This window comes from Centruroides vittatus, unplaced genomic scaffold, assembly GCF_030686945.1.
Source record: "Centruroides vittatus isolate TY-2023 unplaced genomic scaffold, ASM3068694v2 scaffold_435, whole genome shotgun sequence".
Taxonomy (NCBI): Eukaryota; Metazoa; Arthropoda; class Arachnida; order Scorpiones; family Buthidae; genus Centruroides; species Centruroides vittatus.
This window is the reverse complement of record NW_027122708.1, coordinates 4987508-5006792: the sequence shown is the minus strand read 5'-3', so window position 1 is coordinate 5006792 and position 19285 is coordinate 4987508. Positions and strand designations below refer to the sequence as shown.

Below are 19285 nucleotides of genomic sequence, written 5' to 3'. Positions count from 1 at the left end.
AAACAAAACAAAATCAAATGCTAGAATATCACATTAAATACCACATAGAGTATCACATATAATTGGTTGTTGGCACTTAAAAATTTGCTAGATTGACATGGTTTCTCTTTCCTATGGTTGTCTCAAGATCCTCATTTAATTGAAAGCTATCAAATGTTAATTATAAGTGTGTGCTGTGAACAAACCCATACAAGAAGATTGGTCTTTGCTGGAAAAAAACAAACATTTTCAATTATATCATAGTGTTAAAACAACTTTTATTTATGAGGATTTTTTGTTTATGGACATAAACTATCATGTAAAACGTTCAATACTGCAAATGCGATGTGGTCAAAATTATATTTTGGCATATAATAGTAGGCTAATAATAAATCCTGAGAAATTTGGTAGTAATTGTACTATGCAAATGTATGAAACTTGGAAACATGTATTTTTTCAATGTATAAAATTTGAAGTAAGTAGGATAAAGTATTTGATAAGATTTAAATCCTGGAAAGATGTAATCAATATATCACATTTTTAAAAAAATGATTATTATTGCAAGTTTTACTTTATATTATCTTGTACTAGGCTATTACATTAATTTGTTAAATTGTATTGGGTTGTTCAAAGTTCATAGCAATTTTTTTATAGCTGACAGTTGAGACACTGATTTACGCAAAAATGATTAGAATTGTACACATCAATGAATATTATGATAAATGACCTTGAGATGCATCTGTTACAAAAAACCATTAAGATTATTCAAATATCGTTTAATTTATCTTGTTGCAAAAATGGATGCAAACAATGTGCATTATCGACACTTGTTTTTTTTTTTTTTTATCGTAAAGGCAAAAATGCAAAAATGCTGTACAAACAGCAAAAAAACATGTGATGTTTATGGTGGGAGTGCTACAGCAGAATCAACTATTCAAAAATGGTTTGCAAAATTTAAAGCAGGTAATTTCAGCCTTAAAGATGCTCCCTGCTCAGGAAGACTTCCCGTTACTGAAGAAGACCAGATCAAAGCATTATTGGATGAAAACCCTCATTACACAACTCAAAAGATTCCAGACATAGTGAAGTCATCAAACAGTACTGTATTTCAACATCTAAAGAAACTTGGATATACAAATCATTACAACATTTGGATACCTCACAACATTTGGATCCCTTAACGGAAAAGAACTTACTGAATCACATCTCCATTTGTGATTCTCTTGAAAGATGAAATGAAAATGACTCTTTTCTGAAGCGCTTAGTGACAGGTGATGAAAAGTGGATCGTTTATAACAACATCAGTTGAAAACAGTCATGGGGTAAGAAAAATGAACCACCATTAAAAATTCCAAAGGCTGGTCTTCATCCAAAGAAGGTCATGCTCACTGTCTGGTGGGATTGGAAAGGAATCCTGTACTATGAACTTCTTCCACAGAATCAAACAATTGATTCTTATAAGTATTGTTCCCAATTGGATAAACTGAACATGGCAATTAAAGAAAAACGTCCAGAACTAGCCAATAGAAAAGGCATTGTGTTTCACTAAGATAATGCCAGACTGCACACATCTTTACGAACACGCCAAAAATTATTGGAACTAGGCTGGGATGTTTTACCCCACCCCCATATTCACCCGACCTTGCCCTGTCGAACTACCATTTGTTCCGTTCTCTGCAAAATTTCCTTCATGAGAAAAACTTTGACACTTTGATTCATAGAGGTGCACCTTTTTTTAAAAACAGTGCCTCTACGGATTTTATCGTCAATTTTACGGAAACTTTGTATTCTCATCCAGTACACACTCATGTTTTTATATTTAAAACATAACTAGGAGTATTGTATAAGTGTATCGAAAAATTTGAAAGGCACTGTTCTACCTTCTTAGCATTACACTGAGGAGGGGCTTAGATGTTGCATAAGCTCGAAATGCATTTGTGAATACAATACCAATAAAGGAGTACCTAACCTGATAGCTGTGAGAAAGTCTACCAGAATTAATTACCTATTCGGATTAAAGAGACATACATTCACATTACGTATATAACAGCTACTACATCTGATATTGATAATGGACACCATTTTCTTACCTTAAACAAAAGTGATATCTATTATACAATTTATTAGAAAATAATTGCTATAGAAAATGCAATTTGTTGTGATGATTAGCTATGTTGTCAAGCTGACTATTTATACATTACTGATAATGTACAACTTCTATAATATAAAATAACTTTAGGTTGGCTGGATGGCCAAGGGATTAAGTCCAACTGCTCTGGAGGATCTAGGATTAAATCCAAAATGGTCAAAAACTCCAAGAATTTTTTGGGGGTAGTCCACCTGGCCACCACATTGTGGGCTGGCCAAACTCATAATGAGCTTGCTAAAAAATGCGCTCTTAGTGCCTACAGGGCAGAGAATTTGAAAAAAAAATTATATATATATAAAACTACTATAAAAATAGAGAATCTTTTAATTTAACTTAGTGCTATATTTAAAACAAAATTTACCATTATTATAACAAGAATTTTATTTGGCTTAATTTCCAGCTTTCTTTTGGGTAGTATCTTTCTTTAGGTTTTAAACAAAAATGATAAAAAAGAGTTAATTAAATGGTTCTTGATATCCAACTTATTCTCAAATTGGATATCGAGAAACAAATGTCTATGTGCAGTTTTTTGAAGTCTGTTATTTGAAATACTTTAAAGAAGAATGAAAATTAGCTAGATTAATATAGAAATAAAATAAAAAACCTATAAATTTTAAGTTGAACATAATTTTGTTATTAAAAGTATCCTTAGTTTGTAATTTTTGCAATAAATTTAAGCTTTAATCAAATCTTGTTTCTCTAACCAGGAATATTTAATGGGAAATCAGATTCAAGCTAACGACGAAACATATTATTTTTGGGCAATTAAATTTTTTATGGAGTTTAACCGTTTGTCTGGTTCAGCAATGAGTTTAATAACAGAAACAATGTCAATCCAATCATTTCATTATTTACAAACACAAATAGAATATTATTATGAAATGACAATTAATGATAAGAAAAAGATTGTCCAGTGGTCAAAACGGTAAGTTTTTAAGCAATTTTTCATTTTATTAATATACTGTATATTGAAGTAGAAGAATAATACTTTTAATTTAGTATTATAACTTAGGAACAAAAATTGATATTTATAATATTTCTTATCATTTATGAATAATATAATATGCAATATACATAGCAAAACAAATTTACATTGGTGGTCAATTGTTTAGGATCTGTAAGGTGGGAATTGCCTAGGCGAGCGCTTCTTGCCCTGTTCGCAAGATAACGAACTTTCTTGACGGGAAAACCGTTAGAAACGGCCGTTAGAAATGTCCGTTGGAAAGATTCGTTGTGTTTCAAATCGACGACAGACGGACGATTGGCTGGCGGAAAGTGACCGTTGGCCGGACGTTATGGAAACATTCGAATTTGATTGGCGGGGGATTCAAACACCCGCCGCTATATAAGCAGTAGTTTAGGATCGGATCGGATCGGGATCAGTTCTGTCGAAGTTCGAACTAGCTCTCTCTTTGGATGTTACGGAAATCTGGTGAAAGTGAACTTCAGTGGATTATTACGAACTTGTTCCTGACTCGGAGGTGTTGCTAATTACAAGTCTGTTTGCGGAGATCGTAAGGAGTTGTTCCGACAAACTTGTACGGATATAGTCGGTTGTCGCTTGGATTAGTGTTTGTGCATAATTAAGTTGTAACGCTATTTTGTATTATTTTGTACATTTGTATTGTAAATATAAACTTTGTGTTGTCAAACCGACTGGGTGGTTATTTTGAACATTACTGGATCATTAACAATTATTTTTAAAACCGAGTTGTGTGGAATCTAAAACCAAACAAATGAAACTAAAATTCAGGAAAAATATTAATTTTGTTTTCATTTAATACTGTAAAATTATAACCTTTATTTCATAAACACAACATTACTTTTACTCAAGCAATGGATGATGTGCAACAAGTTCAGTTTGTCCCTGGACAAGTGTTTAGGACCAATAACAAAATTTAGGAAAAACAAACTAATATTTTGTTAGATAACCAAAATATTTTATCACAGATAAGCAATGGCAGGGCATGGAGTCCACCAATCATTGCAAACACTCAGCTGGGATGTTTTTCCAAGCTTCTTGAATTGCCACAAATAGCTCATTTCTATTTCAGTAAATTTTATGTTTCAAAGCAGATTTTACATCACCCCATAACATTTCAATAGGGTTTAAATCTGGTGATTGGGCTGGCTATTCCATTACCCTAAGATGGTTGTCCTGAAACCATTTTTTGACAAGTTTACTGGTGTGCTTTGGATCATTGTCTTGTTGGAAAATTCACTTCAGAGGCAAATTATCATCAGCAATGGCAGCATTATGTCGTCCAGAATTTGAAATCGTTCCATTATTGCATTTATGAGATGAATGGGTCAAATTCCAGATGAAGAAAAACATCCCCACACCATTGCATTTCCACCTCCAAACTTTACAGTGGGTTGAATACAGTTAGGATGAAATTCCTTGGCTTTTTGTTGTCTTATGTATTTGCGAACATCACTCCCAAACAGATTTATCTTCGTTTCATCTGACCACAGCACACTCCGCCAGTTTTGACTTGTCCAAGTCAAGTGTTCATGAGTAAACTTCAGACGAGCTTGTTTATTTTCAGTGATACGAGTGGTTTCTTCAACTCTCCCAAATAGATTAAAAATTCATTTAATTGGTGCCTAATGGTATGGGTATCAAGTTCAGACATCCCACGTTTTATCATTTTAAATTTGAGATCAGCTGATGTTAGTGTGTGATTTTTATTTTTGCTGTTCTGTGAATTCTACAATCTGTGCATTTGGTGGTTTTTCTCAGTCTTCCAGATTTAGGCCGATCCAAAAGACATCCAGTTTCTTCCCATAACTTCACTGCATGAATACATGATGTTTTGCTGCACCTCCAATGTTGTTGCAATTTTGGCATAGCTGATATTTTCACTACAAAGACTTACAATTTTTTGATGAAGTTCAGGACTCAAATTCTTTCCTCTGCCCATCTTGAAGCAGAAAATATATATTACTTTAATTACATTTTAATGTTTTGATTTGTTTTAGTAAGTTTCTGGAATATACTTACTTTGTTTGTAGGATTTATTGTGACTGGTTCTAAACTAATGACCAGATGTTTTTGGGTGTATTGCTAAACAACTTGTAATTTTTCTGCAACAAATTATTCAAATTACTTTATGTTCCAGAAATGTCTTATACAAATACAAACAATTGATTTTTGCGTAATTGTTTATTTATTTCCAGTTTTTGTTTGTATTTAATCAATGATTTTTGCCACAGTCATGTTTGGTCCTAAACAATTGGCCACCACTGTAAATGCAAATTCAACTTCAGTAAATAAATATGTTCACAAATGCTTTTATTCTTATCTTCAACAGAAACATTTTTCACAAAAAGTTTTTTAAAGGTTTTTTTCCACTTGAAGATTTGGGGAGGGAAATGTTTGAATAGGATTAGATTCAGCTATTTAACTCAGAAAATTATTATTGTGATGAAAGAATCTTTTAGAATCAGATCTTTTTTTTTAATTATTCAAATCATCACTTTATACTATGCAATGAGAACAGGAAACAAAGGAGAAAAATTAATAAATCTTAGAATTTTCTTACTCAAAATTTAAAATATTTTTCAAATGCTGATGCAAATTTCATTGTTTGTCTCTTCTCCACCATCCCAAAAATCTTGTTTAATTTCTTTGAAATTGTTCAAATATTCTTGGTGAGAGGTCAAATGACTTGTTGCTACTGAGTCAAGCATTCATTCAATTGGTTATGCTTCTATATTATAATCAATGTCTTTTTATAGTCTTCATTGATGTCTTCATACATCATAATTGCTCTTTCAGTTTTGTTTTTCTCCTATCTTTCATTTTGATTATGCTTACTAGAGCACAGTGTACTTGCTCTTTTGTTGTCAGCATGTTTTGGACAGTTTGATGAAATATGCCCAAAATCTTGGCAACATTTTATTTTCAAAAGACATTCCTTGGATGTGTGATTGCTACTGCCACAGTTGTAACATTGTTTCCTTGGGTCAGCCATTTTTCTTCTACCCATTACTTTATAGGCAGTTTCCTCATTTGTCTTAAATTGACACAAAAAACAACAACTGTACAAGTAAACTGGAACTATATATGCAGAGAATCACACCTAAATGCAGAATTTCCAGCAAAGAAACATCGAAATTCAGTATTCGAACATTTTCAGCCACTACTTTATTGGCATTCTTCAGGAAATGTAAAATGAAATAACTGTTCTATGTATAGAATATAGCCGCGTTCTAATTTTCAAAAGTTTCAAATCAGTTTGAACAATGGCTGTGACATCATGTGTTGTATATAATGTATATTTTTTTAGCAGTCTAAATAATATTTCCATGCATTTGGTACAGAAATGTAATCTGTGTTGATGCATGCTCCACTCTTGTCGGCTCTGTAGATTTCTATGGCCTCCAACAATCTTATGTGCTGATGGTCAAATACCCTGTGTATATAGAACAGTTATTTTGTTTTACATTTCCTGAAGAGAGCTGATAAAGTAATGGCCGAAAATGTTTGAATACTAAATTTGGATGTTTCTTTGCTGGAAATTTTGCATTTAGGTGTGATTCTCTTAAATTGACTTTTGTTTTTTTTTTTCCTCTTCATCCTTTAATTTCTCTCTTAATTTTGTCATTGTTAAATAGATTTTTATCTTTGCGTAACTTGACCATTAGATAAAATTCAGGTCTTATACCTTTCAACATGAAGTGTATCATTTCATGTTCTTTGATAATGCATAAGGCATTTGGTGTAGAGGGCTTCAGCTCTATTCAGATACACCTGAACATTCTCACATGGGCCCATTTTTATGGAAGTCATCTCACTCAAATATTTCATTTAGAGCAGAGGTCTCCAAACTTTTTGTCTCGTAGACCACGTGCCAATTTTTTCTGTTTTGGGTAGACCCCTGCCTCTCTAATATTGAATTGTTACAAATTCATCAACTTCAAATGTGTTTTTGACAGCTGACACAGTCTACTCACTTTGATAGGTTTAACTGTAGAGTGAAAAAGTTAAAAAAAAAAAACACATGTTAAGTTTTATACATTTATTAATTAAAATGACACAAAATGCAAATCTAGTAAAATTATAACATAAAATAACTACAAAAAAAATAAATGCTTTTAATAGGAGGGATGAGCCTGATGCTTTAATAGCAAATTTTCAATATTTGGCCTCAACTTAGTTAGGTTTAACCTTAAATCTCCTCGATCAGTGATTTCTAATCTGTTTTTTTTTTTTTTTTGTAAGAAGATTGGCAACCACACTGAAACTCCTTTTCATAAGGTATGAAGATGGAAAAACTATCAAAAACTTTCTCACAATAGTCCATAATGCAGGATAAGTAATAGGTATGTCTCTCTTAAGCCAAAATTGCTGATATCCCTTTCTGAACTGTACCTTAAGTTCTTTGTTAGTGCTTATTCTGATCAGTTCTTCTTGTAATATGACATCCATTTCTTCAAAGTCACCGCATGGATCAATAATTTGTTGTGGTATTTCCATAGTCAAAACATCATCAAACCTAGTTTCAAAGTCTGTGTGAAGCATATTTAAATGTTAAACATAGGTTGAAACATCATCATCCTGGCAGTTTATCTGTGACAAATTGGGAACTGGGAAAATTCACACTGTCCAATATTTTGCTTCATTAGTTTAATTTTGACAAGAAAAGCTGAAATGATGGACTTTGTTTTTATCAAATTTAGACTGTCACCTTGTAACTGCAAGTTAACCTCGTTAAATTTAGTGAAGAAATCTGTTAAATAAGCAATGTCTAGTTTCCACTTAATTACATTTTTTTTTAAAATTGGATCTTTATCATCCAAAAACTCTAAAACTGTCTCAAAAAGTGAAAAAAATCTTGTCAAACATAAGCCTTTTGACTGCCAGCATACGTCAGTGTGAAGGAGCAATCAATGAAAGTTCTCGTCATTTTCTTATAACCTATAATAACCTAGTATTCAACGTGTTACTTCAAATTTTGTTTACTGCATTAATGACAAATTGAAGAGATTGATGCAAACTATTACTCAGATTTTTAGCAACTAAATGTCAATGGATGACACAGTATATTGCAGACACCCCGGGTACATGTACATTTTGTTTTAAATGCTTTATAAATCCATGATAGTGCCCAAACATGGCTGGTGCTCCATCTGCTGCTGCTGATATTACATTTGATAAAGGAATCACTTTTTCCATGAAATAATCTCTCAAAACATTACATATTGATTTGCCTTTAGTGTCTGTTGTCAAAGTTCTCACAAAGAGCAGTTCTTCATGGATTTCTTGGTTCATAACAAAATGAACATATGCCAATAATGCTTCATTACCAGGTAAAGTTGACTTGTCCAATTGTATAGAGAAATGGGTCATTTGCAGATAATTACACAAGAAGCTTTCAATATCATAACTCATTTCATCAATACGTCTTTGAACTGTGTTGTTGCCCAAAGGAATTTTTTAAATTACAGTAGAGCGTTATTTATCTGAAAGCATTCCAGTCGGCAAATTTAAATTTCTGCTAGTGCTGTGGCGCTGCAATCTTTGGCTATGTCTTGGGCTACTCCAATATTTTTTTTGTTGGTGTGTGTGTTTTAGCTGGCAGCACTGGCACTTTTGTGTGGTGTTTTTCTGAGGACTGTATGTTGGGACGTGTGTTGTGCTGAATCGAAATCCGTTTTCATCAAAGACATTAATTTTGGATTTGTGAATTTTACACTCAAGTCTAGGGTCAATATAGACCACTTTGGGAATCATTGATTTAGAGTTCTCTGCTCCGTGGTGCACGGTCATTTCTCAATTTATATCGTAGCCTTCTTGCTGATGTTTCAATGTTGTAATGGAGGACTAGAGATCCAGTCATGGAATTATTCATGACTTATCGCTGTGTAATTGTCATCTTCCAAGTCTTGGAATATTTTTTAATTTATTGTCTCTTTCTGCATCATTTTCTCTTGGGCTACACAGTTCATCTACTTCCATGACATTCCTCCATAATTTTTATCGATATAAAATGTTTATGAAAGTATATTTTATGATATTAAATTTGAAACTGATGAGAAAATTAATTAGAATGATCATTAGTAATTTTTATTTTTAAATTTAAACTTAGAATGCATTTAGCCTTGAAAGCATATCAAGAATTGTTGTTGACATTATATACCATGGATGAAAGTTCTGATAGAGAAATTATTGAAAGTGCCAAAATTATAAAAGGTAAATTAGTTTAAAAATTTGATACAGTTTTTATTTTTTCGTTTTCAGAATAAAAGTATATCAACTTTTATTTTATTGCTTATCTGTAAACTTATGAATTTAAAGAGTTTACTGTCGAATTTTATGTATCTTTTTCATCATCCTTTATATAATTGAAAAAAATGTATACTGTATTTTCATATACTTAATTAATACAATTAATATTGCTCATTAATCATTTTAACTTTATATAAAATTTTCTTTTTCTTCTTTTATAAAAATGTTTATAATAATAAATTCTTTCATCTATTTGCATTTATAAGTGAAGAATTTTCAAAATAATAAACTTTTTATGTAATTTAATTCAAAATATAAACAATAAACATAACAATATTGTTGAAAAAACATAAATTAACTACAGCTGCTATATAGATTAAATAAATCTATATAGTAAAATTCAGTGGTGGATCCAGAAGTACCTGAAGATAAGCCAACTCAAAAATTTTAAATATTTTAATAATAAGTACCTTTTTATTAATATGTTCACAATGATTGTATTACAGATAGTCCAGTAAACCTTATTTGCTGTCATAAATGTTTTTAAAAATGTTCTGATGTCTAACAAATAAATTTTATTTCATTATGTTTTATTTTTTTCTGGTATCAATGAAGAGAGCTTAAGTTCCTTGAATGTCACTGATAGTAATGGAAATAAGTATTTTATCATCTTAATTAACTCTGTGTTTTCATTGGTAATACATAGATTGGGTATAATATAAAATTATTAAAAATATAAGATACCTAATCCATGTAAATATTATTGAGAAATGTGATATACATAGATAAAAACTGGTTGGAAATTGTCTGAATTTCAGAGACTAATAAATGTGTATAGTAGTTATAGTAAATTTTTTTCAGCAATATTGTTATATTTATTGCTTATATTTTTAATTTAAATTACATAAAAATTTATTATTTTGAAAATTTTTCACTTAGAAGTGCAAATAAATGAAATAAATTATTATTATAAACACTATATAAAATTTTATTTTTTTTATGATTAAAAAATTAAAATAGCAATAATTAATGATTTTTAAATAAAATCATTCTTTACTTTAGGAAATATATTTTACGTGATGGAATATAGAGAACTTTTAATTTCACTTCTAATGAACTATGATGAAGTAAAATTTTCACAGTAAGTGTTGTAGTTATTTATTTTGAATTCAGAATTCTGAGAATTGTGAAATGACCAAGTTTAAAATAATCCGTTTAATGTATGTGAATTTTTTGAGGACTTCCAAATGATGGACAATGGAAACCCCATTTATATGACTCAAACAGCACCGGACCCAATCCGGATAACCAAAAATCCACATAATCTTGAAAATTTCGTTAACGACATAAATAACACAATTTAGATGTACTGTACATTATATTTTATTTATTGCACATTATATACACTTTTACAACAATAAAGCAAAAGACATATCTACATACAGTATCAGTTTGTTTTCTGTCAGCTGGTACAGTACATGTACCAGTACATAAGTTTCCCGACCATTTGTGTGGGGTAGAACTTCTCTTTATGATTTTTTTCAAGGTCAACCTGTAATTAGGCTTAGCACTTCATAGAGAAACCAAAGAACTAATTTGGACCAAAGTAATTGTGATATGTGAATTGTGACTGTATTTATTTTTGTTACCAGATCTTTGGTTATAAAGTCACAGGGGTTCAAAATTGGAATTGGGCCAACGGAAAACAATATTCTTACAGCTGCAAACATTATACTCGGGTAAGAATGTACTACTTATGAGTTAGTTCTTTTGATTTTTTTGTGTACATAGGATTTCCATATGTCTATCATTCTTATTCTGAAAAACCGGAGATCCAGATAAATGAAGTTCCACTGTAGGTCTCTGAGAGCTCTCAGAACTTATTATCATTTGAAGTCCTCATTATCATTTAATATAAATAGAAAATAGTTTGGAAAAAGTTATTTAAAAAATCTTTTTAATTAACATTTTTTGATTATGCAATTGCTTATATTTATTATTTGTTTATTTTTGCTGCACAAAGTATTAATTTTTAAAAATATTTTTATTTATTTAAAAAAATTTTTTTTAGAAATTATTTAAAAGATTTAATTGAAACAACTCATGTTTTTATGAAAATGCTTGAAAAATTTTGTAAAAGACAATCTCACCTCATTGTTCAACAAAAAAAGGTGAAAAGAAATAAAAAAAACAAACGTAAGATAATTTTCCATATATTTTAATTATTAATTCTGAAATTTTTTAATCACAAAGGACTAAAATATCTTAATGTTACAATAAAATGATTTAATTCTCTTATCTTTTATATTTATATAAAATTAGGATATTAGGTTGCATTTATTTAACAAGTTTTTTTTTGTACATTTTTCTCATTGCTACTTCCTTTCAGAAAATTTAAGAGATTGCTAAAATCTGGGCTAAAGCCTTTATTTGATGCTAATAAAGTTTGAAATATTTTAAATTAACTAAGGAAAAAGAAGAAATATTTATATTTTGCATTTCCTTTCTTGTTTGGATACCAGCTATACTTCAATCAGAAATCTTGGAAATTCTGTAATCCTGCATCTGCAGGTGTATAGGAATGCTACCGATAATTCAACAATTCAAAACTTTGATTTAATTATGTTTATTTTGGTTGATTACATACATTCACGAGTAATCAACCAAAATAAACATAACTAAATTGTAGTTTCGGATTGTTGAATTATCAGTAGCATTCCTAAATACCTGCAGATGCAGGATTATGGATAGAGTGCATATTATGGTATTTGATCTTGCTTCCTTATACCCCTTGGTAAAGCTACAACTGTGCTTCTGTGCTCCTAGGGATCTTTTACTATGGTGAGTTGATATACATGCTCACCAAAAACAGATCTTAGAACTCACACACCTGTTATACCTCGGTATTCCAATTTAATAATAGCATGTTTGTTTAGCATGTATTTACAAAAACAGGGAGTTTCCATGGGCAACCAAACCACAACATCTCACAGGTCACCCTTTCAGGTGACCTGTGTGAGATGTTGTGCGACAGTTAGAGGAAAAAGTCATGCCTGAATTCATATTGAACATTGTTGTATACAAGAGATATGTTGACAACCTGTTTGTTCTCTAGAAAACTGGGCCAGATGTAAACGGTTTCTTACAATGCATGAATGATAACCCATATGATCTAACCATTAAATTAGATCAGGTAAGAGGTACAGTGATCATTTCTTAGATATTAACATTCATTTCAACAAGAGCTGCATAGAAATGGGCATCTATTACAAACCTGGCTACTTACCATTATTTATTCTGGCAAACTCGGCTGATCCTTTTTCATATAAAAGTGGCTGCCTTCCATGATGGACCTATACACACCATACTAATTGGGAAGACACTTTAATAGAGCTAAAGCATCTGGATGACATAGCTATAAAACATGGTTATAGAAGTGACCTAATATATAATTTAGCCAGTGTCTGCTTCAACCAACAAGCCACACACAACAACTCCAACACCCAAAGAGTTTCTAACAGAGGTCAATCATGCAACCCTAACTCTGGGTGCACAGTGATAGAAAATAACCAGTATTTACATATCTTGTATAAAGAAATTGCTGACAAAACAAGTACAAAGCTTGCATACAAGAGAGCTCCCACGATGTATAAGTTATTACGCGATGAAAAGGACAACACATGACGTGCAGACTGATCTCCAAAACGCCACATTAATAAGGCAATCATTTCAAACAGATCACATTAGGACCCTAAAAGCCTTGGAAATATACAAGGCCGATCTGACTGGAAAATGTATTAACTTTTAAGGATGGAAAAACAGTTTTGTATGCATGGCAATGCTTTCATGATAAACCAGGGAGTGTTGACATAACATAACAGAATATTTTCTAACCATTTTTTAATCTTATTTTATGTGCCAGCTAACTATTATTTATATCTACTTGCTACAAATATGCTCATACTTTCTATTAAATGAAGGCTACATTTTACAGAATTAATGATACAATAAGCAGAGGGGATGCTGATGGGATACAGTTAATAATACGGTGGAACCTCGCTTAACGAGCACCTTGCATAACAAGCAAAATAAATTGTGAAAAGATGACTCTCTTAGCAAGCGAATTTTCGCATAATGAGTGGCTAGGAGAGGGGAAGTCCCAGATTGTGTGCATTCTCCATCTAGCACTCGTTCAGCTAGCATCTTAGTGTTGATTGTGATCACACATTTTTCCAACACATATTACGTATAAACATCAACAACCATAGCCCGTTATATAATAAACACGCCAAACGATATGCCAAATTCTTGGGCTACGTAAAAGCTATAATTAAATATTAAAAATTAATTAATTTGACTAGAAGTCGGCAGTTATGCTCCCATCTCGTATTAAATTTAATGACCAATTCTAAATTAAATTTTAGAAACGTCTGAATTAAAAATTAACTATTTATAATTATTAAATTTAATACAAGAGGGAAGCATAACTGCCTACCTATAGTCAGATTAATTAATTTCTAATATTTAATTATAGCATTTACATAACCCAAGAATTTAGCAATAATTTGGAGTGTTTATTAAACATATTAGCTGTGAATTTTTTTTTTTTTTTTTTTTGTTGTTGTTTTTCAAATCAAATTTGCATTTCAGGTTGGTTCATTCCGCACTAGAAGAAAAGATGATGATGATGATTCACGCTCCTTGACAATGTTTATTGTATAATTTTCTTTGAATAAACATTATACATAAAATATTTGAGTATATTTTTCGGCATGGAATGCATTATCATATTTTACATTAATTTCTATGGAAAAATTGTTTCACTTAACGAGTGTTTCGCAAAGACTCTAGAATGAAGTATGCTTGTTAAGCGAGGTTCCAATGTACATCAGAATCATATGTACAGTAGATAGATGTTTTGTAAAGCACACTGAATGTCAAGAAGTTTAATATTTATAGTATGGCATGCAGACTGTATCTGTTGTTGCAAACAAAGTATCTATTTGTTGACAATTGTTTGGTGGTCAGGAAGCAATGTTTTACACATTTTAAACCTAACAAAATAATTTGTTACTTATACTGTGTATAGCCATTTTATTGTGTTTTAATTATGTTTTAGGAAACTGTTTGGAAATTCTGAATTGACATTATGTTTTCCCATTTAAAATAATGAGAAATAGACTCCCAGATGACATTTTTGTACAGAACTTCCAATTCTCACAGATTGATTACTGACATTAAACAGGGAATGCTTGTACTAGTTATTTATGTCTGTTTTACTGTTTTTTATATAATTATTCCTGTGTTTTTTTAACCAGTTATTTTAAACTGAGTAAGTTTTTGATTAATTTAATTACAAAGGACTAAAAAATATTAATATCACATTAAAATAATTTAATTCTCTTATCCTAACTTTATATAAATATAAAAGATATCACGTTGCATTTATTTAACAAGTTTTCAGTAAGTTTAGTTAATAGTTTAAACTTACTTTTTTTCCAACTATCATTCTGACTGAGCTCAAATAGTTCTATTTCAAACTGATTCCATCTGACTAATTTCTGTTTTAATTTATTAATTATATTTAGAGAGCTTATGTCTAATACATAATAAACAGAAAACAGATGTTTTCTGTTTATCAAATATTAGATCTAAGAAGCATAGTCTTACTTTATTAAAATTTATAATATATTTAACATCAGAAATATTTTATTCTATGTTTAAGTTTCAATTTTTGTAATATGTTTGTTCTTTTTCATTTAATATCTGAAAGTTGATTGTTAGAATATGTAAATGCATTCACAATTTAGTAAAACTTTTATTATACCAAAATTATATTATTTATTGGGCTTAAAAAATTTTAAATTTTTAAAAAAAAAGGTTTTTTTTAAATAAATTGTTTTTAATATTTAATAAAAAAAGAACTTATAAAACTTATAACTTGACCTGTCATAAAAAATTTTGGCTAGCATATGATATAAATTCACTAGTTAAATTTATGAAATAAAATCTTAAAGAAAACAGGATATATTCTGAAGACATCCAAGTTTCTTTAAATATATTAAATTTAATAAAAATAATTTGACTTCTTTAGAACCTGTTTTAATTTTGGAGAGTTTTCTAAGCCAGAAGTGATGTGATGAGTGATCTGGCAGTAACTTGGCCATAACAAGGAAGTGACATACAAGTGACGTGACTCAAAGAAAATTGGATTGATCTAGCAACAATTCATTTAGTAAGCATGGCTTCTTCTAGTGATGAAGATGCTTTAGACTTATTGAACTCAGTGAATATTATTACATTAGTTCTGATGTAAGTAAACAACACTTTTAGATGCAGCCTTTTTTGGTGAGAAAATATATGACCTCATTGTGTATTGACACATGTTTCCATTTATTCCATTTGAAGTGACATGTTAGATGCCAGATCATGCATTAGATCACTTGTCTTGTCACTTTGGTGTGTGCTGCAGCTAAAATAAAGCCCAAATAATTTTTTCTGAATTATTTGTATTGTATATAAACATGCATTTACATGTTTACTAATAAGAAATTTGCCAATGCTATACTAATTAAAAGAATCAAAAATTTTATTGGATTAAATATTTTTCAGAAATCCTCCATCTTATCTTTAGACACTAGAATGTTTGAATCAGAAAATTTGATTCTGGTCCAGAGTATGTTTTTTTTTTTTTTAATTTCTGATAACTGTTCTAAGATCTGATGATGGGATGATGGAGTCTTGAAAAACGTTTATTCCAATAAAAACTTTGACTCTTTAATCAGTTTAGCATTGGTATATTTTTTCTTGATATTTTCATGGAGTCAACATATTCTGAAATTAGTCTTAATATGTTTGTTTAGAAATTAATTTAATTTGTATATAAGATATTTATAGAATATAAATTATATTCATTAAATTGTATTATTATAAGATAAGCTTATATATAAATATATTATATATTAATTTCTTTCTTGAATAGCCAAAAAGACTTTAAATAATGAAAATAAGGAAGATTATGAAAAATTATGGTCAGATTTATCAGAAAACTTATCTACAGCTTTGCAAGAAAAAATAGAGGAAGAAGAAAGCAATACATCTATTTTTGATCCTGTTTCTGATCATACAATAGATCAACAAAGGTAAATCTTGTAATTATTTTAAGTATTTTTTGGAATATAAATTATTTATTTTTTAATTTAAGTTGTAACCATATTTTTAACCAATCAGACATTGTCCTTACCTATTAAGTTTGTCTGTTCCAAATTTATTTATTTAGAATATTTTTATATCCTGATGATGGTTACTTATTCTAATTGGTAAGATGAAATGATTTTGTTGAGTACTGGTGTACATTATCTATTATAATTTATAGTTTTATAGGGTTCATTATGTTGTTATACATTATCTAAAAAATTTAAAATTTTATTTTATTTAAATTTATGAGATAAATAGCTGAGTGTACCTGGCATTACTGGGCCTTTCTGGGGGTGGGCTTTAGCCAAATAAGAGTTGGTTGTACAGTATTTTTTAAGGAGTTGAAGAAGAGCTGCATGTGCCTGGTGTTGCTTGGGTTAAGTTAAGAGGGGGGTTGTTGGGAATGGGGACCTCTACAGTATTTTATCTAGAATGTTGAAGAATGCTCATGCCAATTTGGTGTGGATATATTGAATGATATAGAACTCCTTATCTAACATAAATACACATTATATATAATGATTTATGAGATAATGATAATGACTAATAATTACATATAAAATTTACAAAGCAAGCATCAATTTAACAGTGATATAATTTAATTGTATCACTAATAAACTGATAATTTAATTAATAATAACTATAATTTAATTAATAATTATTTTTTAGGATTAATGCAATAATAAAAATCAAGGAAACACTACAAATGAAAAATGTTAAAGAAGCCATTTGTTTGTTACGAGCAGCAAGGTTAGATTTTGCTTTTATATTTTTAATATAAAAATAATTAGTTTAGTTCAATTAATTTAGTATTAAATAAAAATCTATAACAATTGTAAAATACTAATGAATCTTAATAGTATATTTTAATGATGTATAAATTAAATATAAATGCATCATCATTATCTGATAATCTTTAGTAATAATTTTAAATATACATATTTACTATAGAAATTATTGAATGTACTATATATGACGATAACTATTAAAATGTCTATATTTGAGTTTCAATAAAAAATATAATAGGAACATCGCACAATTGCAAGTAAAATGATATATAATTAATGACATTCAATAGCTAACATATCATTCACCATTGTTCATTTTATTAATTTTAGAAATATTTGGCCTGAAAATGATGTTTTTGGTATACCTACAATTTCTCCTGAAAATGAATTTATAGTTTTAAGAGAGATTTATTTTTCAGATGTGCAAAGTAAGTAGTTTTTTAATATATGTATTTTAAATAAGTCCCTTGTCTGAAATAATAAAGAACTGAAAATTTTTAGAAATTTTGAAATTTTTACATTTGAATATTGTTGAAATAACTTATTGAAGAAATTTAGTTATTTAAATTCTGGAATAAAGTTAAAGAGTAAGACTAGTTTAAAAATATTTAAAATCTCAGTCTCAACTGATTAAAAATACAGGGTCTTTCGAAATGAATGAAATCATTTTAAATTAATGTAATTACGTTAATTATTATCTGAAAAGTATGCAGCATATACCAGTTGATAGAGTAATTGTTCGAGTTTCATCTGTCACATTCAAAAGTCTTTTGTCTACTGCTTCTAGGAAGCACCATAACTGAAAATGGCAACTTTGCAATAGAGAAGGTATTTTGCGTTCTGCAGTTTGCAAAGTCAGAATCACTCATCTTTGTGCAACATGAGTAAACTGCAGGAGCTGTAAAATTTTGGCTGCTATGGGAGGAGGGACAATGGCTATGTTGTGGCAATTGCAGGAAGAATTTGAGTATTGTGGGTGTGTGCCATGCCATGTGACGTAAGCTGCACAAATAGAGAAATTGTAATGGACAAATATGAAACTTGGAAGTTTTCTAATGATTTAATGTACATTAAGACATTCTCAGATAATAATTGGCATAATTACAATAATTTAAAACATTAGCATTTTTTGGAAGACACTGTTTATACAATTTAAATTAATAGTTGTTTTGTGTAGAAAATTTTTAAATGTCAAATGGTACTACAATATTCTATATTCATATACTATCATGTAGCAGTACTATGCTACATAAACTATTAATATTTTACTGGAGATGTTGATTTTGGCTTTAATATTGTGGGGACTTGGGCCATCAAAAATTGTGTTCTGGGAGTTTTAGGTAGGATCTTGCCACCAGGTGTGTATTATCGAACACACTTCCAATTTAGATTCTAGAGAGGACAGATATGTAAGGCATGAGAGCAAGTGTCACTCTGAAGAGTAGGAATGAGCCTCTCAGGAGGGTGAATGCAAAATCAATTAACCGAACTTAAGAATAAAAAGGAAAATTTATTACAAAAAGAAAAATACTAAATATAACATTAGAATTAAGTTTTAAATTAATATTAAATACAAAGTCTTTCCTTGGAAGTTACCCATTTTACTAATATAGAAATAGGCTATCTTAAAGTTTGTGATACAACATATCAGGAAAACAGTTGTCTTCTCTTCAAAAACCTTCTGGCTTCTTTTCAGTTCCTTTTGCACTGTATCCTTTTCTTTCCTTATTTCTCTCTTTTTGCTGACTCTATTTTCTCCAGATTCATCACACTCCTCGGGTGCAGTGCTGGTTGTGTTAGCCGTCTTTTCTAGGAGTTGACTCTTTTTCTGGATGTTGATTTCACTCTCTTCTTTTCTCTCTCTCTTTCTTCATTTTCTTCCTGTTTCTCTGTCTTTCTCTCTCACTTTCTGCTTTCTCTTCCTTTCCCTTGCTGAGT

The 19285-nt window shown here is 29.9% G+C and overlaps 1 protein-coding gene across 4 annotated transcripts in view; it reads left to right on the top strand.

Annotated features, from left to right (window-relative positions):
• LOC136989040 (protein timeless homolog) overlaps nucleotides 1–19285 on the top strand; it is a 110263-nt gene that overhangs the window by 40254 nt on the left and 50724 nt on the right. For all 4 annotated transcript variants that reach the window (XM_067287096.1, XM_067287097.1, XM_067287099.1 and 1 more), the window contains 7 exons: nucleotides 2836–3053; nucleotides 9223–9326; nucleotides 10425–10503; nucleotides 11434–11558; nucleotides 16345–16504; nucleotides 17229–17309; nucleotides 17678–17775. In XM_067287096.1, the coding sequence (XP_067143197.1) occupies nucleotides 2836–3053; nucleotides 9223–9326; nucleotides 10425–10503; nucleotides 11434–11558; nucleotides 16345–16504; nucleotides 17229–17309; nucleotides 17678–17775 (865 nt within the window). The remainder of the gene's footprint in view (nucleotides 1–2835; nucleotides 3054–9222; nucleotides 9327–10424; nucleotides 10504–11433; nucleotides 11559–16344; nucleotides 16505–17228; nucleotides 17310–17677; nucleotides 17776–19285) is intronic.